The sequence below is a fragment of the Typopeltis vanoorti genome, chromosome 9, assembly GCF_054136105.1.
Source record: "Typopeltis vanoorti isolate ZY-2024b chromosome 9, IOZ_Tvanoo_1.0, whole genome shotgun sequence".
Lineage (NCBI taxonomy): Eukaryota > Metazoa > Arthropoda > Arachnida > Uropygi > Thelyphonidae > Typopeltis > Typopeltis vanoorti.
The window spans coordinates 56,343,739-56,369,447 of NC_143557.1; the positions used below are offsets into that span (position 1 = coordinate 56,343,739).

Genomic DNA, 25,709 nt, shown 5'->3' on the forward strand with positions numbered 1-25,709 from the left:
TTATTTATATGCACTTGTGTTCCCTGCCTGGTCAATTTTACTGAGTTTGATTAAAAACTACTATTTCTCCCACCTCTCTCATCCACAAAATAATCAACTTGAGTACACCAAAGGAAACAAATTAAGGAAACAGTTGAAAATAGGCCTAGAAAGAGGACTAGAGACACCTTACCTAATGTTGTCCATGCAGCGATTAAATAAGATTACTCTCCTTTACTCTAAAACTAATCAGATTTACTTAATATCTAGTCACCTCATATTTATAGTAATCTAAGTAGTCTTCTAAAAGCTAACAAATTTTTCAAAATGGCCAGGACATTAATTGATTCCGCTGATTTATCAGTGTTTCTCAAACTTCAGAATCCGTGTACCCTTTCTTAAATTTTCATTATTTCCAAGTACTCCCTTATCAAAATAATAATAATAATAAATAAAAAAGTATATCTCATTGTAAGCCTATTTTATTTGAATTTAGATGTACATCTAAACAAAAAATATGATTTATTTTTCTTCTTCAAGTGTCATCCCTAGAAGGAGGTTGGCAACCATGTCACGGAACTTTTTTCTTTCTTTTGCTGCTCTGGAACATTTATGGTAATTAAAGCCAGTCCAGTCTTTAATGTCTTTCTCCTTGGTCTATCTCTCCCTCTTTTTCCATCCAGTTTCCCTTCTAATATTAATTTCTGAATGCCTTCTTGTCTAGTTAGATATCCAAAATATTTAAGTTTTTGTTCTTTAGTCCTTTCATTAATGTTCTTTTCATTTTTGCTTTCTTTAAAACATTTTCGTTTTTCATTTTCTGTCCATGGTATTTTGAACATTCTTCTGATGATCCACATTTCAAAAGCTTTTAATTTTTTCTCCAATTTATTTTTAATAGAATAAAATTTATAAAGATACCATAAATTTTTACATAATTTAAATAATTTATCATCAATGAGAGGGACAATATCAATGTTTTCTTGTTGCTTACAGCAACTTGTATCTGCTATATTGCTCTCTTTTGTGCATCTTATAAATCCAGTCTTTAACCAATGATTCATACTTAAGAACTTGAAAGCTAAAAAACATTACTGTATTTACTCAAATATTAATCGCATCCCCCCCCCAAAAAAATCTTAAAGCAAAAAAATCGTGATGCAAGATATATGTGGGGATTTTCGGAAACTAAAGTTTTCAGAAAAAAATGGGTATGACCTACCAAGAATCTCCTATTCGCCATAACTACTTCTGGCCTTGAGAGCGGTTTCTTTGTGTGCATCGTCAAAGTCACCTACCCAAATAACATCATCATCTTTCTCATTATTGCAAGCAAAAATTACCAGTAATTATAAGACTTGAGATTTGACAATCCTTCACAAATGACTAATGAGAAGTGAAAGCAGAGCGCAAAACAGACAGCAATGGTAAGCCAGTAGAGATAGGACAGCTATGAAGATGTGCATATGATTGGTGCGGTATTAACAAAAGATCACACGACCCAAAGACAAAAGCAAGCTGGCAATTGAGTTGGCTCTCATTTCAACAACTGAATTGAAATGCTAATTCGTTTCAACCGAATTGCATAATATCTGAATCACATTCACTATACAGTAAACCCTCGATTCAACAGACCTCGATTTAACAGACAAAATTTCCGGTCTGTATGTCATGAAAATTAACACCCTGTTAATTTTAAAATGCTTTTAACCAAGATTTGCTTATAATTAAATTAACAGGTTATTTTTTGTTATTAATTTCCTGTTATTTTTAACAAATTTTGGCGAATAGGCAATCACATGTTGGAAAAACACTGTAGTAATTTAGCAGACATAAATGAGTCACCGCTCATAAAACATGTTCGGTGAATGATTAGGACGTGATCACACCAATCACACTATAATTGGCTCTTTTGTCGCATGGCATGACTTTCTGCAGCAGTTTTATTACATACATTTTCATAATTTTACAGTTAATTATAAAAAAAACAGCAGAATTCAAAAGTTCAAAAAAAAAACCTTGATAGTTTTTTCAAAGCAGGATTACCTAAACCACGTGCCTCAACATCGAACATTGACTTCACATTAACTTATCTCAAAGTGTGTGTAAAACAATTTTGTTATTACAGTGCTAATATTGATAAAATTGCAGTATAATGTTACAGATATTTTTATTTTAAAAAATTTGTGATTTAACAGCCTTTCGATTTAATGGACACCCCTTAGCTCCTATTAGTCCGTTAAATCAACGGTTTATTGCATATTTCTTAGTTTTAACACGTTGACGGGTGGTGTCAAACAAAAATGATTCATTAGTTAGTGCCATTTTTATCCCAGTTGTCTCTAATTGCACTATTTGTTGAGAAATATATTATACAGCCTGCAAATGTCTCTCTACCTTATTCAGGGACATAATAAAACTAATTGTTTTTCGTGCATTTGCAGTACAGTAGCTTGCGGAAGGCGTGTTGTTTACCACAGGGAGCGAGTTACTATTACTCCGATGTGAACGTCGGGGCGATAGTAACTCGCAATTTGAGTAGAATTCATGCATAATATAATTTAATATATATATATATATTTTTTTTTTTTTACTCAATATATATACGTTTAAATTAATTCTTTTTTTCTTCGTAATGATTCCATGTGTTAATGATGCATAGCCGAACATTGCCACGTACCCTCAGGAGTAAGCGTACCACACTTTGGGAAACACTGATGTATATTATAGGTTTCTTTATTCCTGGTCTTTTAATACATTGGTATATCCAATTTTAATTCTAAATTTGTTTTACTATATTTTATCTTTACTATTTCATATTTCTTATCTATATAAATTCATCCTTAGCACCTTTCTTTGTTCTTTACTTCCTGCATTTTAATCTATTTCAATACTAAAAAATAAAATAAAAATAAATAAAAAAAAAACACCTGAGTGTGAATGTTATACAAAATGGTGAAAATCTTTCCTTTAAAGAATATATATTCCGATATATTTTTTGTTCAGTTTTCTTTCTAAAATAATTCTCGATCAGCATAATTGGTTTCGATTTTAATTAATTATATTTATAGCCTCATAAGTAAGATGAATTGGAATAGCAACATTTCCATTATTTTTGTCATGTTGTACCATCATTTTAAATTTTGGTTTAAGACCATAAGAATACAATTTGGTTGGCTAAATCCCAAAAAAAGTCATGGGAGGACTTTCACAAGAACATAGAAAATAACTATCGAGAAGGTGGTAAGATAATCTGGAGGTTGTTGAAGAAGTTTAGAAATGGAGGAAAACGTGCCGTAAAAGGAATTAGAGATGATAAAGGTGACATGAAAACGGGAGAAAAAGATATCCTTGAAGTATGGAGTAATTACTTCGAAAAATTGCTAAATGAAACAAGCAGTGATAGCACAGTGGTAAAAAAACACTCAACAGGCATACAATCAGGAATACATATCCATACTTGAAGTAGAAAAAAGCCATCAAAGGATTGAAATGTGGAAAGGCAGCAGGAGTAGATGATATTCGACCAGAAATGCTGAAGTGTAGTATAAGTTTTACAGTGGTTGCACTGCATAGTTCAGAAGGCTTGGACAGAGGGACGAATTCCCAATGATTGGAGTAAGTTCTCATAGTACCCATATATAAAAAGGGAAATAAACTGAATGTGAGAATTACAGAGGTATTTCCCTACTGAGTGTTCCTGGTAAGATTTATGCAAGTATACTTGAGAAATGGTTGAAAAGAATTGTGGAAGAAAAGCTTGAAGTACAAGCTGGATTCAGGCCAAATAGAGGCTGTCAGGATCAGATCTTCGCTTTATGACAAACAGTTGAGAAATCATGGGAATATAACAAAGATCTGTATTTAAGTTTTGTTGATCTGAAAAAGGCATATGACAAGGTGCCAAAAGTGAAGCTATTCAATACGCTACAGTTATATCGAGTCAATGGGGTATTATGTATCAAGCTATACATAATACCCCATTGATAAAGACTACCCATAAATAAAGACTAAGTATCAAGCAATACTTAGTCTTTATTTGAGTTGTAAGTCAGCAGCAGTTAGAATTGAAGGAAGCACAGGAAGATGGTTTAATGTTAAAGATATAAACTGTTTTACAGCAGGGTGAATGAGAATGGAAGAAATGAAGTTGGAATCATCATCAACAAGGAACTGAAAGGTGGAGTCTGAGCAGTGTGCCGGAAGAACGATCGGATTATGAGTGTTAAGCTTGAGATTGGAGGAAGCATGGCTGTGATAGTGTGTTGATACGCTCCACAAGTAGGTTGTGATGAGGAAGAGAAAGAGGCATTCTGGAGAGAACTAGACCAGGTAGTAATGGAAATCCCTGATGGTGAAAGAGTGATCATCGGAGTAGACCTGAATGGGCATATTGGAAGGTGACGAAGTGGTGAAGAAAGGGTGCACGGGGGTTGGAATAGTGATGAAAGACATGAAGAATTGAAAAGAATCGTAGAGCATGCTGTGGCCTTTGACCTGGCTATAGCTAACACGTGGTTCAAGAAGAGAGTTGGACACCTGATAACTTACAAGAGTGGGGATAGGATGAGTCAGATTGACTATATTATGTACAGAAGGAAACATCTGAAGGAGGTGAAAAAAGTGATTAACAGAGAAAGTGTAGCGGCACAGCACAGGTTGGTTGTGGTAGACTGTGATATAAAAGGGGAAAAGAAGAATAGACAGAAGTGGCGGAGAGATAGGAAAATAAAGTGGTGGGAATTGGAAGAAGAAGGTCCAAGGAATGAGTTTAAAGAAAAGGTATTGGAAGGAATGAAGTTACCAGAGGATGTGGAAGAATGGTGGGATGTAAATAGTCGGAATATTAGAAAAATTGGAGACGAGGTACTCGGTATAACATCAGGAAAGGGGCCACCCGAGGATAAGGAGGCATGGTGGTGGAATGAGGAGGTACAGTTGGAGATCAGGGAAAAGAAAGAGGCAAAGAAAAAATGGGATATGACTGGAACCAGAGCCGACAAGGAGGCATATAGATTAGCGAAGAAAAGTGCAAAGAGAGCCATGGCAAGGACGAAGGCGAGGGCAGTTGAAGAGGTTTATGAAGTACTGGAGAGAAACGGTGGGGAAGCTAAGTTGTTGAGAATAGCAAAAACTAGAGATAAGGCCTCGAAAGACATAACATCAGTTAAGCAGATAAAGGATGCCACAGGAATAGTACTACAAGAGGACAAAATCAGAGGAAGATGGGAAGAATATTTTTGTAATCTACTAAATGAGGAGAATCCAAGAGAGAGGTGTGTGAGGATGGAGAGGCAAACGAAGGATCAGTGCAGGACATAAGCAGAGAGGAAGTGTACTGGGCACTGAGAAAAACGAAGAATGGAAAGACTGTGGGGGCAGACCAGATACCTGGAGAAGTGTGGAGAAGCTTGGGCAGCGAGGGTGTAGACATGTTATGGGATCTGATGAGGAAAATAGCCCAACAGGAAAAGATACCAGAGGAATGGAGAAAAAGCATTCTTGTCCCAATCTACAACGGAAAAGGAGATGTTCAAGATTGTGGCAACTATAGAGGGATCAAGCTGCTGTCACGCACGTTGAAGATATGGGAAAGAGTAATTGAAAGAAGGATATGGCGGGAAACAAAAATTGGTGAGGAGCAGTTTGGATTTATGCCAGGAAGAGGGAAACAGATGCAATATTTGCACTAAGGCGACTGATGGAGAAATATAGGGAGATGCAGGTGAAGCTACATATGGTGTTTATAGATCTGAAAAAGGCATATGACAGAATGGCCAGACAGGAGGTATGGAGGTGTATGAAGAAGAAGGGTGTGTCGGAAAAGTACGTGAGATTGGTGAAGGAGATGTATGAGGGAGCGAAAACTCAGGTCAGGTCTAGTGTCGGCATGACAGAGGGGTTCCCCATTGTCGTAGGGCTCCATCAGGGATCAGCTCTGAGCCCCTACCTCTTTGATCTGGTCATGGATGTACTAGTGGAGGATGTCAAGAAGGAGGTGCCATGAAGCACGATGTTTGCCGATGATATTGTTCTCTGCGAATCATCCCAAGAGAAGCTTGAAAAGACCCTGGAAGAGTGGAGAAAGGTATTGGAGGAGAGAGGCATGAAAATTAACCGGGTAAAGACCAAATATATATCAACGGGGAGTGACGAGGATATAATCATAAGACTCCAGGGAAGAAATTCAAGTACCTTGGGTCGGCCGTCGAGAGGAATGGTGACCTGGATGAGGAAATACAGCACCGAATAACATGCGGCTGGATGAACTGGAGGAAGATGAGCAGGATCCTGTGCAACAAGAGAGTGGAGAGTGAGCTGTAAGATGAAAGGAAAGCTGTATAAGATGGTCGTGAGGCCGGTGATGCTCCATGGCACGGATACGTGGCCTATAACAAAGGAACAGGAGAGGAAAATGGAGGTGGCAGAGATGCAGATGTTGAGATGGATGAGTGGTGTGACAAAGGACAAGGAATGACTACATCAGAGGGACGATCAAGGTGGGACCGATCGGTAAGAAGGTACAAGAAAGCAGGCTGAGGTGGTTCGGTCATGTAGAGAAAAGGAGTGAGGAGTATGTTGGTAAATGAGGGAGCGTATGGAGGTGGAGGGAAGGAGGAAAAGAGGCAGGCCCAAACTCAGATGGAGGGATAAGGTGGCAGAGGATCTTAGGGAGAAAGGATGGACTCGAGAAGATGCCCTGGACCGGAGAATCTGGAAGAAGAAGATTAAAGATGGGAACGCCGACCTCGTTTAACACGGGATAAGGCATAGCGAAAGAAGAAGAATTCTTTAAAGATACTTGACATTGTGACATTAGGATTATAAAATATATACACGTTTACACAAGAATATTATTTAATTTGCCAAATATTTCAGTCTGAATATTACAGACCATCTTCAGTGGCTACATAGGAATAGTTTTAAAAAACAAGGTGGAATACGAACAATTGATCATTCACAAATAGAACGAGCTGTGTGATGTCATATCACTAAGTATTAAAAGAGTACACATTTTTTATCAGTCATGATTAAATTACAGATATTAATTCAGAAATTAATGTAATAAATAACATTAGTTTAATATAAGAAATTTAAAAATATATGTATAAAAAAAATAATGTTATCCTGATTAAACTTTCCCAAATTTTTGATACAGATATACAGTCATTATGATTCAAATTAGGACATTGAAGTAAGGTCTCCACACTTTCTTTAAATAAACATTCAAATTTATAGCGACATCTGTGTAGGAGGCGAGTCTTGGACCAAAGGATGGGCTTGTTTCTATTCTGTGCTGAGCTAATCCAGATTTCTCGGGTTTGTTGTGTTGAATGGATGACTGATGCTCTTGAATTCTTTTTTCTATAGAGCATCCAGTTTGTCCAAAGTAGGAAAGATTACAGTTACACGGAACTTGATACACACCAGGTAGAGACATAGTTGAGCGTTTATCTTTAGAAGAAGGAAAATGGGTGGATAATTTGTTAATAGGTGTATAAGTGCTGTTAAATCATATTTCTTCAGAATTCTTGAAATTGGTTCTGAAATCCCGGAAAAGTAAGGAATTGGAACTCAACGTATTGAATCTTTGCTGTTTTGTGTTGGATTGAAAGAATCGAAAAGATGTTGTATACTCTTTTCGGAGAAGCTGTTTAGTTTCATGTGATGTTTGATAGTCAAAAGTTCTTTCTGTAATAAATAAGAAGTTGAACAATTAATTTTGGCTCATTGGATTAAACATTTTATGATTCCTGTTTTTTGACAAGGATGATGGGCAGATTCTTTGAGAATATAACGACCTGTGAAAGTTGGTTTTCTGTAAACTGTTGTTGTAAGAATACCTGAAGGTGAACGGATGAGGAGGATGTCAAAAAATGATAACTCTTTGTCTTTTTTCAATCTCCATGGTAAATTTTATACAAGAATGTAAGGAATTGATACTGCTTAAAAAGGAAGGTAAGGAGTCTCTGCTATGAGGCCATACAGCAAAGATGTCGTCTATATATTTAACCCAAAAGGATGGTTGAGGGAATATAGATGAGAACAGGACTTCTTCTAGATGTTCCAAATAAAAGTTGGCTAGAGTAGGAGAGAGTGGACTTCCCATGGCTGTTCCTTCCACGTGGTTGTAAAATTTGTTTTGACATAAGAAATATCCAGAGTGCATTACGAAATCAAATAACTTTATGTCTTTTCGGAAGATGTCAGCAAGTAATTCTAAAGTCTCTTTGAGAAGTACATTCGTATATAAAGATTCTATATCAAAGCTAACCATAAGATCTGTAGGTTGTAATGCGATATTTTTCAATTTATTTAAGAAATCCGAAGAGTTTTTAAAAAAAAAATCGTCAGTTGCCTATGTGTGATTTCAATAATTTAACCAGATATTTGGCCATGCGATAAGTAGGAGAATCAATACAATCCACTATAGGGGGAAGAGGAATATCTGTCTTATGTATTTTAGGTGGACCATAAAACCTAGGAGGGATGGCAAAATGAGTTTTTTGCCTTTCAATCGTGTCTATATCCAAACTTATGACCTCATCTAGCAGGGAGTTTAATTTCTTCAGTTATCTGTTGGTTGGATCGTGATTGAGTTCTTGGTATGTTGAGCGATCTCGAAGTAAAAGGGAAAGTTTTCTTCTATAGTTTGAAGAGTCCATAATTACTGTCGCTTTCCCCTTGTCAGCTTTAGTAATGATGAGGTGACTGTTGCTTCATAAGGAATGTAGCGTTTTCTTTTCAGAAGGAGATATGTTCGAAGAAGGAAGCTTGGCTTTAAGTAGCGAAGAAGCAACTTCTAGGCAGAGAGCATTGGCTTTTTCACTTGAAGGATGAATGAGGTTCCGTTCGATGTTAACTAGGAAATCTAGGTATGGAATCTTTTTAGGGACTATAGAGAATTCATGTCCTTTTGAGAGGATGAGTATTTTTTTTAAATTTCCTATATTAGTCTAATGTTATTTAAGATTATTATATGAATTTCTGGAGAAAGCATACGATAGAGTGTCAAGGCAAGAAGTCTGGAGGTGTCTGAGGGAGAAGAAGGTGCCGGAGAAATATGTCAGGTTGGTGCAGGAAATGTACAGAAATGTGAAGACAAGTGTTCGGACCTGTTTGGGACAGACAGAAAGTTTTCAAGTAACAGTTGGCTTGCATCAAGGGTCAGCATTAAGTCCGTTTCTGTTTAATATTGTGATGGAGGTGGTAACAGAGGAGGTGAGAGAAGATGCACCTTGGACAATGTTGTATGCAGATGACATCTTGCTGTGTGTAGATTCAAGAGAAGAAGCGGAAACTAAACTGGAAAGATGGAGAAAAGTACTGGAAGAGAGAGGTATGAGACTGAGCAGAAGTAAGACAGAGTATATGTGTTGCGCAGTGGGCGGTGGCCAGGAGACAGACCTGGAGCTGGAAGGAAATGTCATCAGGAAGGTGAGAGACTTTAGATACTTAGGTTCGACAGTGGAAGAAGATGGAGGAGGTGAGAAGGAAGTGGGATGCAGGATACAAGCAGGTTGGAGGAACTGGAGGGAGATGGCTGGAGTGTTATGTGATAAGAGGGTGCCGATCAATCTGAAAGGCAAAATTTATAGGACAGTAGTGAGGCCAGCTATGATGTATGCTATAGAAACTGTGGCCCTGAGGAAAAATAACATTAGCAGGATGGAAGTAGCAGAGATGAGAATGCTTAGGTGGATGTGCGGTGTGACCAGAAAGGATCATCTGAGAAATGACTATGTCAGGGGAACAGTGAAAGTTACGAACTTAGGAGCGAAAATACAGGAGGCAAGGTTGAGATGGTTTGGTCATGTGATGAGGAGGGAGGACGAATATGTGGGAAGAAGGGTGATGCAGATGGATGTGCAAGGAAGGCGGAAGCGTGGGCGGCCAAAGAAGAGATGGAGGGAGCTGGTAGAAGAGGACTTGAAGATGAAGAACTTGGATGTGGTGAAAGCCCAAGACAGGAAGGTGTGGAGGAGACTCATAACAAACAGTGACCCCACTTAAGTGGGAGAAGCTGCAGAAGAAGAAGAAGAAGAAGATATGAATTTCTGAATTAATATCTAATTTAATCATGACTCTGATAAAAAATGTTTACACTTTTAATACTTAGCGATATGACATCACACGGCTCGTTCTATTTGTGAATGATCAATTGTTCGTATTCCACCTTGTTTTTTAAAACTATTCCTATGTAGCCACTGAAGATGGTCTGTAATATTCAGACTGAAATATTTGGCAAATTAAATAATATTCTTGTGTAAACATGTATATATTTTATAATTTTGTTATCTGATACGACATACTTTCATGTTACCGAACACAAAAGAAAAAGGCAAGAAAAATCAGAAACTTTCATCTAAAACACACACAGTGTAAAATCTGAATATTACTGTCATATTACATTGTAGTAAAGTCAAATATATATCAGATTTACAGAACTCTCCCAGGATTAATGAATTAAACTGATTTTTTATGTGAATCCCACCCATGAAATGTAAACCAATTATACAATGTTTTTATTTTTTTTTTAATACCGTGGGTAGCCCAAACATTAAGATAATCAGAAACCCTGCTATAGAGATCTAATAATTTTTAGAACATGGATTCTGACTTATCTTAATGTTCACAACAATGATCAAACCCTGCTCTAAACAGGCCTCCGATAAGTAGGGTTGTCTCACTTCAGTAAACAACAAACATCAGGGCATTCCAAAAATTTGCAAACATCCATGCTAGCATGAGATTTAAACCAGCCCCAAACCTACTAGTTTGCCTGTATGCAAAGTGGATAGCATTTTCTGTTATCCACTTGGCATACCAACAAAATTGCCATATCCTTCATAGAAATTAAATTAGGCAATGTACTAAAGCTACATTATTTACCTCAACTCTCAGGAAATTATTTTTCTTGTTATACAAAAAATGAAAACACAGCACAAGTTCACTTAAGATATCTTCATTTTCTATTGTATCTTCACATGGTTACCAAATATTACAACAGTAACAATATTTCATGACTAGTTTCTGATCAACTATCTTTGTCTATTATTTGTCATATCTATGATTTGATCAGATATCCTCTAAATACTTGTTTCACTAATCCTTCACTCTGTTTAAGTGATCATACCATCTTAGATTAGCTCTACTTAAGTAAGTCTAACTATCCAGTTCCCCATTCTGATATTAGCTCACATCCTACTAGATATTGCCTGTCATTCAAGAATATCCGCATATTGCCATTGGATGTTGTGAATGCAAGCATTATCATCATCAAATTCCTGACATGTACCCTCACGGGATGTATAGGATATGACAGGACTTTAAAACTATAACATTATCTGCATAAGGTAAAGAGCTGAGATTAACATATCCAATTTTGATATCAGGTTTAATATGGCTTTACTTTATAATGTGGTTGATATAGATAATAAATAACAGAAGTGATAATGTACATTTTTGTCTGACACCAGATTTAATATCAAACCATCTTGTACTGATTTCAATTCTAACTTACGACTCAAATAGAGACTAAGTATTGCTAATTTTTAGAGCATGGTTTCCAATTTATCTTAATGTTCACCACAATAATAATGAAACCCTGCTTTAAACAGGCCTCCGATAAGTAGGTGGTCTCACTTCAGTAAACAAAAAACATCAGGACATTCAAAAATTCACAAACATCCATGCCAGCATGAGATTCAAACCCAGCCCTTTATAATGCCCCATTGATACCATATAACTGTAGCATTTTGAATAGCTTTTCTCTTGGCACCTTGTCATATCGGTACTGCAGACTTGTCTACAATACCGATCTTTGTTATATTCCCACGATTTGTCAACTATTTGTCGTAAAGTGAAAATCTGATCGCGACAGCCTCTATTTAGCCTGAATCCAGCTTGTTCTTCATCAAGCTTTCTTTCCACAAGCCTTTTCAGCCATTTCTAAAGTATACTTACATAAATCTTGCCAGGAACACTCAGTACAGAAACACCTCTGTAATTCTCATATCAGTTTTATTTCCCTTTTTATATATGTGGGTACTATGAGAGCTGTACTCCAATCATCTAGAATTCGTCCCTCTGTCCAGGCCTTCTGAACTGTGCAGTACAGCCACTGTAAGACTTTTATACCTCCATACTTGAGCATTTCTGGTCAAATATCATCTACTCCTGCTGTCTTTCCACATTTCAGGATTTTGATGGCTTTTTCTACTTCAAGTATGGATATATATTCCTGAATGCATGTCTACTGAGGATTTTTACCACTGTGCTGTTACTGATAGTTTCATTTAGCAATTTTTCACAGTAATTATTCCATACATCAAGGATATCTTTTTTCCTACAGTTTTCATGTTGCTTTTATTACCTCTAATTCCTTTTACAGCAATTTTTCCTCCATTTCTGAGCTTTTTTCAACAACCTGCAGAATATCTTGCCAGCTTCGTGATATTCATTTTCTATGTTCTTACCAAAATCTTCCCATGACTTCTGTTAAGCTTTCTTACATTTGTCTCTGTATTCTTTAAGAGCACATGCTGACTTATTCTCCAGGAACTTTCGATATTCTTTCTTCTTTTCTTTCACTACCTATTTAACTTCCTGTGTCCACCACGAAGTTGTGATTTTTTTATCCTTGCAGACAACCTTACCACATGCCACTTTGGCTGAATCAATCAAAGTTTTCTTCAGGATTTGCCATTGAACCTCCAAGGTTTGGTTCCTGTTCCCAAATCAAATTCTTCCATTTTTTTTTTTTTAATAATATCATCATCATCATCATCAAATTCCTGCCATGTACCCTCAAGGGGTGTACAGGATATGACAGTACTACATGAAAAAATTACATCATTACTAACTTCCTATCTACAATTTTCCTCCAAATCAGTCTGTTACTTGTCAAGACTCCAACATTATCAGATCTTATATTTCTATCGTCTAAGGCACTTTGTACCGTATCAATCCACCTATATCTTGGTCTTCCTCTGGGTCGTTTTCCTGCCAACCTGGCAGAGAACACTTGTTTTGCTAATCTTTCCTCTCCCATTCTATTTAAGTGACCATACCATCTGAGATTAGCTCTGCTAACGCATTCCTGGATGCTGACAATGTCAAGTTCTTTCCTAATATCCTCATTTTTAATATGATATTGCCATTGATGCCATCTGTTCACGCCTCTAATCTTTCTCAGGACTCTCATATCTGCGGTCTCTAGTCTTTGGTCAAGTGTTTTACTTCTGACCCAGCTCTCAGATCCATAAGTTAAAATTGGTTTGAACACAGTCTTGTATACAGCTAATTTAGTGTTCCGACTAATTTCTTTCTTATTCCATATGAATTTATTCAATTGACTTCCCACGATACCAGCTTTGCTGATTCTGTTGTCTATTTCTATATTTAGTTTACCATATTCAGTAAAAATTGTGCCTAAGTAGCTGAAATGTTTTACTTGTTCCACAGGTTCTCCATTCACAACACAGTTGACATTTTCAATGATTCTGCCTATTTTCATTGTCTTTTCTTTTTATTGCTGACCTTCATACCATATCTATTACAACAGCTATTCAATTTAGTCAGAGAATCTTGCAGACTTGTAGCGGATTTATTTAGAAGTATAACATCATCCGCATAAAGCAAAGAGCTGACATTAACATCTCCAATTTTGATATCAGGTTTAATACCACATTCCTTCATAATGTGATCCATATAGATAATGAATAACAGAGGGGATAATGTACATCCTTGTCTCACACCAGATTTAACATTAAACCATCTTCCTGTACTTCCTTCAATTCTAACTGCTGACTCACAACTCAAATAAAGACTAAGTATTGCTTGATATAATGCCCCATTGACACCATATAACTGCAGCGTATTGAATAGCTTCTCTCATTTTAATAATATTTGTGTTTTATTTTAGTCTACAGATCACATCTGAGAGCTGCTCAACTTTTATTAATTTTAAAACTTTCTTATATGTTGTTCTTTTCAGTATGAAATTCAATTTTATCCTGCTTTAAACTAAATGGTGATCACTTCCAATTTCAAATCCTCTATCCACTCTAGTGTCCTGCAACAGTGAGAAAACATCATTATCAACAATAACATAGTTAATGAGACTTTTCTTATTCCTCACTCTTCTCTCCACGTGAATCTGTGCACATTTTTAGTTGGAACAACGTTAGTAATCACTAATCTATCCATTAAAGATAACAAGAAATTTTATAGTTGGTTTTAATAATTTTCCCAGGAAAGAAAACAATGTTTTGACCATGAAATATATTCACGCCTAAGCTACTTGTATACAGAGGCTAATGACTTCGTATCACTCGTCTTAGTATGTATCCCATAATGCAAAGCATAATGGGAAGGTCCACTATCCAGACCGGTTTCGACCTTTATTGAGATATCACTAACAGAGCCAGACCCAGGAGAGAGAGATACCAATGCTGAAGTAATACAGACATAATATATATCTCCTATACAAGTAGCCAAATGGTGCTTGACCTTATTAATAAAAATCTCTAGATCAGAGAAAGATGTAGAAAGTTTTTTACCTTTGGTTTATTATACGTTAAAGATACCGAGAAATTTTATACTTGGTTTTAATCCTTTTCCCAAGGAAGCAAAACAATGTTTTGCCCATGAAATATATTCACGTCTGAGCTACTTGTATATAGAGGCTAATGACTTCATATCACTTGCCTTAGTATGTATCCCATAATGCAAAGCACACTCCCTTTCGGGCATGTACAATGCAAAGCATAATGGGAAGGGCCACTACTCGGACCAGTTTCGACCTTTATTGAAGACTCATCAGTGGGAGCCAGACCCAGATACATACTAAGGCAAGTGATATGAAGTCATTAGCCTCTATATACAAGTAGCTCCGAAGTGAATATATTTTATGCACAAAACATTGTTTTGCTTCTGTGGGAAAAGAATTAAAACCAAGTATAAAATTTATTAGTATCCTTAATGTATAATAAGCCCAAGGTAAAAAACTTTTTATATCTTTCTCTCATCCAGAGATTTTTTTTATTAACAAGCACCTTTTGGCTACTTGTATATGAGATATATGATGTCTGCATTACTTCAACCTTAGTATCTCTCCCGGTCTGGCTCCCACTGATGAGACTTCAATAAAGTTTGGAACGGTCTGGGAAGTGACTCTTCCCATTATGCAAAGCATAATGGGATACATACTAAGGCAAGTGATATATATGAAGTCGATATCCTCTATATACAAGTAGCTCAGACGCGAATATATTTCACACACAGGACACTGTTTTGCTTCTTTGGGAAAATGATTAAAATGAAGTATAAAATTTCTTGGTATCTTTAATATATAATAAACCCAAGGTAAAACACTTTCTTTCTATATATATATATGTATATATATATATAAAACCAGTCCATGTCCTGAGCAGAAATCCAACAGCTATTTGCCATTATTATTACCTTTGCTATTTTCTCCAAATTTCCCAAAATATTTCTGCATGTTTGAGAATAATTTCCTACTCTGCTATTTAGATCTCCAACAAAGACCAACTTTTCCTTTTTCATTGTGTCAGTTGTTTTCTCTAAAGCCTCAAAAAATTCCTCCACTTCTACCTTAGTAGAACCTTCTGTGGGACCACAGGCATAATTATATTTGATAAAGTAGAGTGGTAATTGCCCATATCACTCTACTTGATATTGCCTGCCATAGTGTTGAATACTATAGCTACTCCTTTTCACTGATGTTATTGCCTGAATATTACATTTTGTACTTATTGCTTAGAAAGATTTCCCCAGTTTTTGTCTTTTTTGTTTCTGTCAACCCCTATTATGTAGATCTGGTACTTATCCAATTCTTCTGCTAGTTCCATTTCATTGCCATTCAGGCTTCTTATGTTGACAGTACTGATCTTGAACTCAGTGATGTTGAGTTGGGAAGTTTTTCAGGGTTTGTTCCAGTAACTGACTTTTCACTGTTCACCTTGGTTACCTGGCAAAAACGAGTGCCTTGTTTAACCAGGTGATGCCCAGCCGGCGTGAAATTCTAATCATATTCTAACATGATTAGAATTTCATGCTGGCTGGGGCATCACAAGGCCGGCATATTTTGTATTGTGGTTTAAGCCAATAAGAACACAATTTGGTTGGCTAAATCCCAAATTGCCAGTCCATCCTCATTCATTCAGTATCCAGGTAGATACATAACAGGGTTCACCATGAGAAGGTGTGGATTGATTAGGTCAGAAGCCCCTGGTTGGTTCTCCGCATTCCTTTAAAGGCAATGTAGAGGTCTCTTCTTAATTACACAGCTTTGACCCTTAAGCACCTCTTAAGCAGAAGTCATGTGCTTGTAGCTGGTATAAATTAGAGGAATATGATGCTCCCAAGTCAGTACAACTGTGTCCAGGTGAAATAGCGGCAAGAAAGGAACTGACTAAGCTTGAAAGAGGCACTGTGATAGAATGCTATGCTGCATGCCAAAGTGTTGAAAAATTGGGCCATCCTATGTCAACATTCAATACTAAGATGGAAGTGCAGGGAATCAACTGCAAGTACTACCCGCAGTGGATGACCCAAGACACTCACCGAAGGTGACCGCAGGTGCTATGAAGGATAATATGTAAATCCACCATTTGCTGGCTGACATGTTGAATGTAGAGTTCTGGGCATAGACTGGAACACAACTCTGTACAAAAACATTCAGAACTGAGGCTCACAGTATAGGTGTTCATGGTTGGGCCGCAATGTGCAAAACCCACATTACCCAAATGAGCATGCAGCATCGTCTTCAGTGGTGCAAAGAGCATATACAGTGGGACATGCAAGTTTGGAAAGTTTGTTATGGAGTGACGAATCACACTACACACTCTACTGAGTAGATGGACATCTCTGGGTGTGTCAGATGCTCGGTGAACATCTCTTACCAGACTGTATAATCCCAACAATGAAATTCAGAGGTGGCAGTGAGATGGTATGGTCCTGTTTTTCCTGGTTTGGCCTTGGACCTCTGTTTGTAGTGCCACAAACACTAAATTCCAAGAGTTATCTGAACATTCTGGAAAATGCAAAGCTTCGTACTTTGTGGTGTTTCTACAGAACTGATCGCTGTCTCTTTTAGCAAGCCAATGTAATGTGTCTTAAGGCTGCTGCTTTAACTGCATGGTTTGTGGACATGAATGTCACCACATTTGATGTTCGTGTGTGGTGACGTTCATAATCAGAACCCTGGTCTCAACCCTATTGAACATCTGTGGGATGAACTGGAACTTTGGGTGAGATCAAGGAACATTCACCCCACAACAGTCCAGGCGACCTCAATACATACCTACAGGAAGAATGGTCCAAAATTCCCATTGATCACAATCGTACACTTGTGGCAAGTAAACTCCCATAGGATCTGCAGTCATTACAGTGAAAAGAGGTCCTAAATCTTAAGGTGGGTGCCATGGCTGTTCCTCATACTATGGTGTCTATTGACTTCTTTCCACCAGTGTATATTACCATTTGTTATTAACAGGAGATAACAACCGTAATTACATCTGAATAAACAAATCATTTTGATGTACATTGTTCAATCATAACTGTCAGTCTGCAACTTATGTATAAGCATCACTTTATATCTTAGAATTCTATTTACAGTACAGATTTCATTCACAATACAAATTTAGTGTCTGAAAAGTTTATAATCATAGAATCTTAGTTACTTTTTTTTCAAAATTAAGTTTTCAGAAAATTTCGACAGAAATTCTGTTATCTAGCCATGATTTCTTGAAACAGTAGATAAAAAGCTCTTAGCAAACATTGTTTTGCCTAAATCTGGCTTTGGTCACAAATTTCCCCTTCAACATTCAACAAGAAACTTATTTCAACTTATATTATTCTTATTCAGTTTTATCTTCTTTTTTATAAACTATTAACAAGAGCTATACTCCATTTATCTGGAATTCAACTTTGTGACCAAGCCTTCTGGATTAATGCATTACAGACATATTTCATATTTCTGGAAAAACATCATTTATCTCACCCACCTTTACAGATTTCCAATTTGGTTACTTTTAATTGCCTCAGAGTGACATGCAATTAGAGTTACATTTCTCCTAGATATATTTTCAACCATTTTTCTAATGTTTGTTATCCCATTTAATAATTTTTAAAACATATTTCAGACATCAAGAATATCTTTTGTCAGTTCCTTTTGTAATGTTCTTTCTTTACTTTCTAAGCTTTTTCCCCCCTTTCTTTTCAATGATTGTTCCTTATGTTGATGGTACTTATCTTCAATTTTGCAGTGATTATTCCAATAATTTATCTGTTTGCTCTTGTTCCCAGATATAATAACTAGGCAATGTCTTCTGCCCAGCATCTGATTATGTTGTACTATCATTACATGAACATAGTTTAGACCAAAACAGAACAATTTGGTCAACTAAGTTCCAAAGTGGCAATCCACAATCATTCAATACAATAGAGCACAGGAAGGTGAGGATAGAACAGCAAGTCAGAAGTCAAAGCACCAAGACTACAGAGAAGTCTTCCACGGTTATCTAACCCTGACCCTAAGCAAATTCTTTAGGAAATCAATTCACTCCTTTCCTTTAGTGTTACACATGATCAGCATTCATCTTACACAAATTATGGACTCTACAACCGTGTTGTAAATAATTATTTTAATTTCCCGACATTCAACCTTCATATTTAGGTCATCATCTGGAGTATGCACACACACATATATATATATATAGACAAGCTAAATTACATTTCATACAGTATGCTAAAGAGACAATGATTTGATCAACAGTTATTCTACTGGCCTGACCTCTAGTGAAAATGAAATAAAATTACAATAAATAAATGAAATAAAATAAATGTACTACATCAAAGCTATATTCTATTTAAGACAACATCGGAGAAACATCCTTTCATATAGGTAGTTTTGTTACAGTAAAAATGATGTCCTAATTAGGGTGATCCTTATCTTAACAGTAATGACGGTCTAAAAATCCCAAGCATATGGAAGGCACATATTCTACCCACTTAACCCTTCTCCCTAAGAGTTAATTATAAATAGGACCATAGGTAATACAGAATCCTAAATCTAATATAACAATTGTCATGTTAAATTAGGACATCATTTTTACTGTAACAAAATGTCTTAAATAGAATATAGCTTTGATGTAGTTAATTTATTTTATTTCATTTATTTATTGCAATTTTATTTTATTTTCACTAGAGGTCAGGCCAGTAGAATAACCATTGATCAAATCATTGTCTCTTCAGCGCTGTGCGAAATGTAATTTAGTTTGTCTCTGTATATATATGTGTGTATACTCCAGATGATGACCTTATGTGAAGGTCAAAACACCAGGAAATTAAAATAATTATTTATAATACGGTTGTAGAGTCCATAATTTGTGTAAAATGAAATAAATTCATAGCATTCTATATTAAAAGTGCTTTTAGAAATTATGCTTTTATTTTTCTTCTATCAATAACATCTCAAACAGTGCTTTCTAATGATAATCCTTAAAGCGTTTCTGTTTGTATAATGCAATGATGTCATGGATAGTTGAAGTTTGAAGAGAAAAAATAAACTTACTAATCTGAAATTAAATGAGCGATCCAAATTCAATACCAAAAAATATTTAATGAAAATTATCTTATACAGAAATCAACTTACATTTTAGATTTTGATATATACACGAGGGCTTGATGACATCTCCAGAATGGTCAAGCACTTGTTGCACATGTTTCTGCAATTCACACATCATGCAGAAATCCACATTTTTACCTAAAACAAACAGCTATTAGAAATTATGTTCCAATGTGTGTGTCATTACAAAAAAGATGTCAATTTCTTATGTAATAATGAGTTACAATGATAAATGTTTACTCTAGAAAGAATAGATAAAATTATATCCAATTTTTTCAGAACCAAGAAGTTGAGTATGGTTGATTGTGATTTAACCTGCACAGAACTAGACAAATGAAAAATTAATGAAAGCCTGTAAAAAATAAGTCTGGAAGATTAAGTCCTGGAACAGATGAATAATTTATAATAGTGGAGTTTGCTGTAGTCAATTTCTTCTAGGGTATTACTGATGATATGAGGATCCAGCTGAGACTTTTAGGTAAAAGCAACTTCATGTCTGTGTTATAAATTCTGGAATGATATTCTGTAAAGTCATGCATATTACCAAAAAGTACAATGTCAAGACATAAAAAAAACAAAATATCACACTTGTGCTGCACAATCATATATGGCAAACCTACAGTTCCACGATATTTCCATAAAATCATCTATGCTGACATTATCTGTTTGCATATTATGTGGGGGGGGGGGGGAGTTTCAGAAGTAGGACTCAGGTTGGCTGACTTATCTTAGATACCTTTTATGTGATCTCTTATTTGGGTTCCAGATTTCTTGCTATTCCTAAATCAGTTTTCCAGTAATACCCTTTAATTACATGCCTGCTTATGCAGCTCCCTTCAGGATGATTTGAGTCTCTTTAGATGACTTCTAATGAAGAGCCTACATTCAGGCCATAAACTAATTATACAAAATAAATAAAACAATTGCAAAAATAAATTTTAAAAATCACAAAAAAAATGATAAAATTGATAAAAATAGGGGAAAAAATCCCTAGCCCACTCACTGTACAAAATGTACTATAGGTTTATAATAACCTTTCATGGGTGGGAACCACACATAAAAAATATGTCCCAAGGTTCATTGCTATGCTGTTAGAATAGTTTGTCCATTTGCTAGATAAAAAACAAGTTATCTGGGAGGAAACCCTCTAGAATTGTTGCTCAAGTCAGCAGATTTAAAATCCATGTATTTTCTAATCAAAAGGTGCATGCATGCTGCATCATTCATATTACAGGAGTTCAAAGTAGATGTCACATGTAATGGTTTCTCATAGATTAAATCTGAGCACTTCTAAAGGCATCAAGTGATTTACCTTGTTTTCCACTGGATCTTTTCTCTGCTATTTTGACTTCAAACACGTTTTTGCTACTTTCATCTCTGACTCTGTTTGTGACCATACTATCTTAAACTAACTATGCTTACATGTATCCTTGAATATTATAATGTCAAGTTCTTTTTCACACACCTGATTTTAGCATGGTTCATATGCCTCAAATTTTCATCAGAACTTTTATATCTGCAGTCTTCAATCATCATCAACTGTTTTACATCTAGTCCAACTCTCCACACATGTTAAAATTGGTTTGAACATCTAATATGGTTAGAAGCTTATTATTAAATAAATTTCTAAGGACAGAGAGAAAGCAACAAATACCTAGCTAGTTCTATCTATTTCTATATTTAGATCATATTCAGTATTACATACTTTATCTCTCAGCACATGCTTACTTGATGGCATACATTTAGTTTTATATATTAACCATTCTCACTATACAGACAGGACTTGACAAATGTGGAAGACTAAAATACTGAGGAAACACACGAAATAAGAGTGATGTCTAGATCAAGACAAAAATGAACTGAGGATCTGAAAATGATTTAGTGTTGAGCAGGATAAAAACAGATATCCTCAATGAAAAGAAAAATGTTTTAAAATGAATCAAATTTGAGCAGCTTTCAGAAGTAAACTGTAAATGAACTTAAATATGCTAATATTATTAGACAAAAAAAATAAATTTTTTTTTTGTCTAATTTCTTCAAAACAAATTTTGAAGAAATTTGCCATTTGCAATGATTCAGATGAATAAATTGTTTGCAAAGGAATATCAGAACTTCATGGTAGATACAAGAAGTTAAAGAGGCAGGATGGAAAAAAGATAAGCTTGTATCAAAGGTTCCTGACAAATGAATCAGCATGTGTGCTTAGAGAATATAGAAAAAACTATAAGAAAGTTAAATTTCTCTAAGTGCACTGGTTTAGTTTTGAGCAGGATAAAAATGGATACCCTCAATGAAAAGAAAAATGTTTTAAAATGAATCAAAATTGAGCAGCTTTCAGAAGTAAACTGTAAACCAACTTAAATATGCTAATATTAGTAGACCAAAAAAAAAAAAAAAAAAAAAGTTTTAAAACAAGAACCAAACTTAGAGCCAAATGGCAAATTTTGAAGAAATATATAAAGTCAAATTTGTATCAAAAACTATTAGTTTTAAGTAGGATCTCTGTTAGATAAAAATACTTTTGATGAAATGTACATGATTGTTATTCCTTCTAATAAAATTTAGTGAAAAATATTGACAACATTAAGCGCAATCATAACAACTGATGCTAAACAAGCTAATCCCACTTATTTAAGGTAATTCTGGCTATCCATGTAATAATCCTTCACCATATTTGATTTGGTATCTAATGCTTCAATAAACACCTGCTATCAAGAAGTAATACATAAATGAGGTATCTTGAATGTATCTTCAATGTGTTGAAGAAATGAATTAATATATTTGATTCCTATCCGCTTAATGCATGCAAAGAATGTCATTGAAAGTCTGTATGTTCATGTGAGTACAAGAACAACCTCACAATGCTATTTATCCTTCACCCTAAAGAGAATAAAATGACATATAAAATATACTTACAAATTTACCTTAAGCAAATTATCCAGCATATACAGAAAGCAATGATATGAAATTCTAACATCCTGAGAATAAAGAGAATATGAACTATGAAAAATATACATACGAAGTATATAATTTAAAATTACTTACAACTGGATGTATGATCATCCTGCAATAAATAGTTTGTTAGAGGTGGTGTATAAGTAAGACACTGGATGACAGTATTCATGAAGCAAGTGTTCCCGAGATTGGCCAATCCTGCTCCAATTTTATGCACCTTCAGCCAATCCAAACAAACCTTTCCAGGTGGACAGAGCTGAACAGTTGGATTAGGCATTTCATCTTCTGCTTGTATTTCTTTAATGGTTTCATGATTTCCATTGGTTAGTATCTGCTGTTTTACTGTAACATTAAACAAATAAAAATAAAATATAAAATAAAAATATATCATCATCATCTGATATGTACCCCTAAGGGGTGTTCAGGTTACTATGACAGCACTACATGATTAAGTTTACATTATTATTAATCTCCTATCAATAATTTTCCTCCATTACTCTATTACTTGTGAGAACTCCAATATCATCATATCTAACATTTCTAACTGAAATTTCAGTTAGAAATAATATATATATGTAACTAGAAATACATAGGTCAATTGTTACTCAAATGCTATTTTATTCAATTGAATTAGATTATGAGTATGTAACTCGACTAAAACATCATTTGAATGTGGAACAATACTTGCATAACCTGAATATCTGAAGCTAACATCTGTATGACAAAAAAATGGAAAAATATATACTGCTGATAACCAAGGCTGAGCGATGCATAAGAGTTGATGGCAATGTGTGCAAAAGTTAGTTCATTTCTGATTTTCATTTTGCATAACTGTGTGGGACAAACTAAAGAGAAGAATTCTTTTAAATAAAAAAGTTGCCATTCTGGTTTACCTTGATCAAGCCATCACCCAATCTCTGTGGACAATTTATGAGAAAAATTCTACTTTGGCTGGGACTTTTCAAACAATCTATTACAGTGAGTTCAATATGACATCTGCTACAATGAGAAGTGACTGTATTCACCAAATACTCTGATCTCTTATTTTGAGATAAACTGATACCTATGACAATTTTTCTGAAAGCTGAGGATATATGATATGAGGATATATATCACAATAATTAGGCATGTTTGTAGCATCCATTCACATACTGGGGGTGAGCACTGTGGCAATCAAATAATAAGTTAATTTTTTCAGACAATGAAAGTAGTACATGAAACATAGTTAAATTCATGCTGCAGCAAACCTGTGGGAGAACAAATAAATAGTTTATCAGAGTAATTTATAAAAGTGCATTTCCTTAATATAGCATAGCATCAATGCTATGGGTTCTCTCTAGATCATTCAGTAGCACATCACAACAAGTAAGTTCACTAACTGTGTTTATGCTCTAATGACAGTCAGCCATATAATCGAAAAGTAATAGTGAAGTATAGCATTCTTTTTCTATACATTTTTTGGATGAAGAATTAATATTCTAGTATCAGAGTAGCAGCAAATGGAAAATTAATAAGAAAAAATGCTACATATGAAAATATGATTTAACTAAATTATTCAACTGAAGTATAGACTTTTGTGAGTCAGGATATTACATAAGGTGATGGATATAACTGATCCCACTAAATATGAAACTGGCTCAATATCCTTGCTCATGGAAGGAGACTGTAAAATAATAATAATAAAATGTTAGTCATCAACCAAGTTTATGTACATTTTGTTGTGCTCTCAAGTTACTATGTTATTAGAGAGATGCAGGAAATAACCTGAGACGCCAGGAAAACTTACTATCTCCATATGAGACAGTAAGTTTCCCTGGAAACTATGTTCAGTTGAGAAGTCCTTATACACGTCTTCTATCCCAGGCAAGATGCAAACCTAGGTCCTGTCAACCAAGGGTTTCTGATTTCATTAGAATGATTGACAGCCAAAGCTACTAAGCTGCCATTATATACTCTACCTGACAAAGCATATTAAGGATAGCTGGTAAGAGGATTTGTCTTCTGGCCAGTTAATTATTAGTAAAGCTGAGTTTGAGAAGAAAAATCAATATGTGCAGGAATGGCTAACTCACCTTCAGCTGAAAAGGGAACATCGTGTTGTTCTTTCAATTTTGTTAAGGAGATGCTCCATGTCAAAGATTTGTTTAGACAATGGCCAACAGATTGATTAATAAATTTAGTTGCTACTGCTGTGATGATATTTGTAGGTGGGTGATATGTTGAGTTCTGTCATATCATTTACATATTACATTTAGTATTTGGTCCATAATTGCTCCATGTATTTCGTTACAAAGAAATAAGGTGACCAGATTGCCACCACTGGAGCCTTCATGTTTGTTTATAAATGAGTTTTAAAGCGAATTGTGCTTAATGTCAATGCACAACATCTCAAATATGTTCTCCTACAAATTATCATATAATATTCTTAAAAAAAAGTTTTTACAATTACTTACATGGCATATCTTTGCTACAAATAAGGCCATTTTTTATATGTCCATTAAAAGTAGCAATGATCATTTCTTCTTGATCACAGTTTCCATTCTGCACGCAATAGCCGTTAGATGAACCAGCTACACTTAGTGTGGCACTCTTCTTTCCAATATTCTTTTGGTCAGATGCCATTAAGACAGAATAGGAATTACAGTCTCTCTGAAAAGATACAAATACAAATAATACCATAAACATGCATATCAACCTGATGCTCAATTTTTATTATATGTATTATAATTCAACGTTATACTGGGAGGCTCACTGGGCTTTTATGATGCAAGTCAGATTAAAAACACTGATGGAGCTGATATTCACCTGTGATCGTGGGAATTTCATCGTCTAGATAGCCCAGTTGAGTCAAATTCCACTTATCACCTTCACATGGTGCCCCCCCCCTCCCCTCCCGTCATCCTCTCTGTACTTCAGAACCCTTGTCGGTGAAGTTCAAAAAAGACCAAAGCAAAATAAACAGCAGTAATATGGCAACTGACAGCAAAACAGAAGAACAGGCCCTGAGTCCTGTGTGATTCTCACATACTTTTCTATGATGGTGGAAAAGAAAAAGGAATAGGGTGCTAACAATCCTGCAGATGAAAACAGGCCATCTACCTGGACTACCATAACTACC

General features: G+C 35.4%; 1 protein-coding gene across 1 annotated transcript in view; it reads right to left on the reverse strand.

Annotated features, from left to right (window-relative positions):
* The window catches only part of LOC150103061 (uncharacterized), a 234,394-nt gene extending 209,181 nt beyond the window's left edge, over positions 1-25,213 (reverse strand). Inside the window, exons 1-3 of the mRNA XM_090398078.1 lie at positions 25,045-25,213; positions 22,682-22,933; positions 19,664-19,774 (exon numbers count right to left, since the gene is read on the reverse strand). Coding sequence (XP_090254204.1) covers positions 19,664-19,774; positions 22,682-22,933; positions 25,045-25,213 — 532 coding nt within the window. The remainder of the gene's footprint in view (positions 1-19,663; positions 19,775-22,681; positions 22,934-25,044) is intronic.
* Between the last annotated feature and the right edge of the window lie 496 nt (positions 25,214-25,709).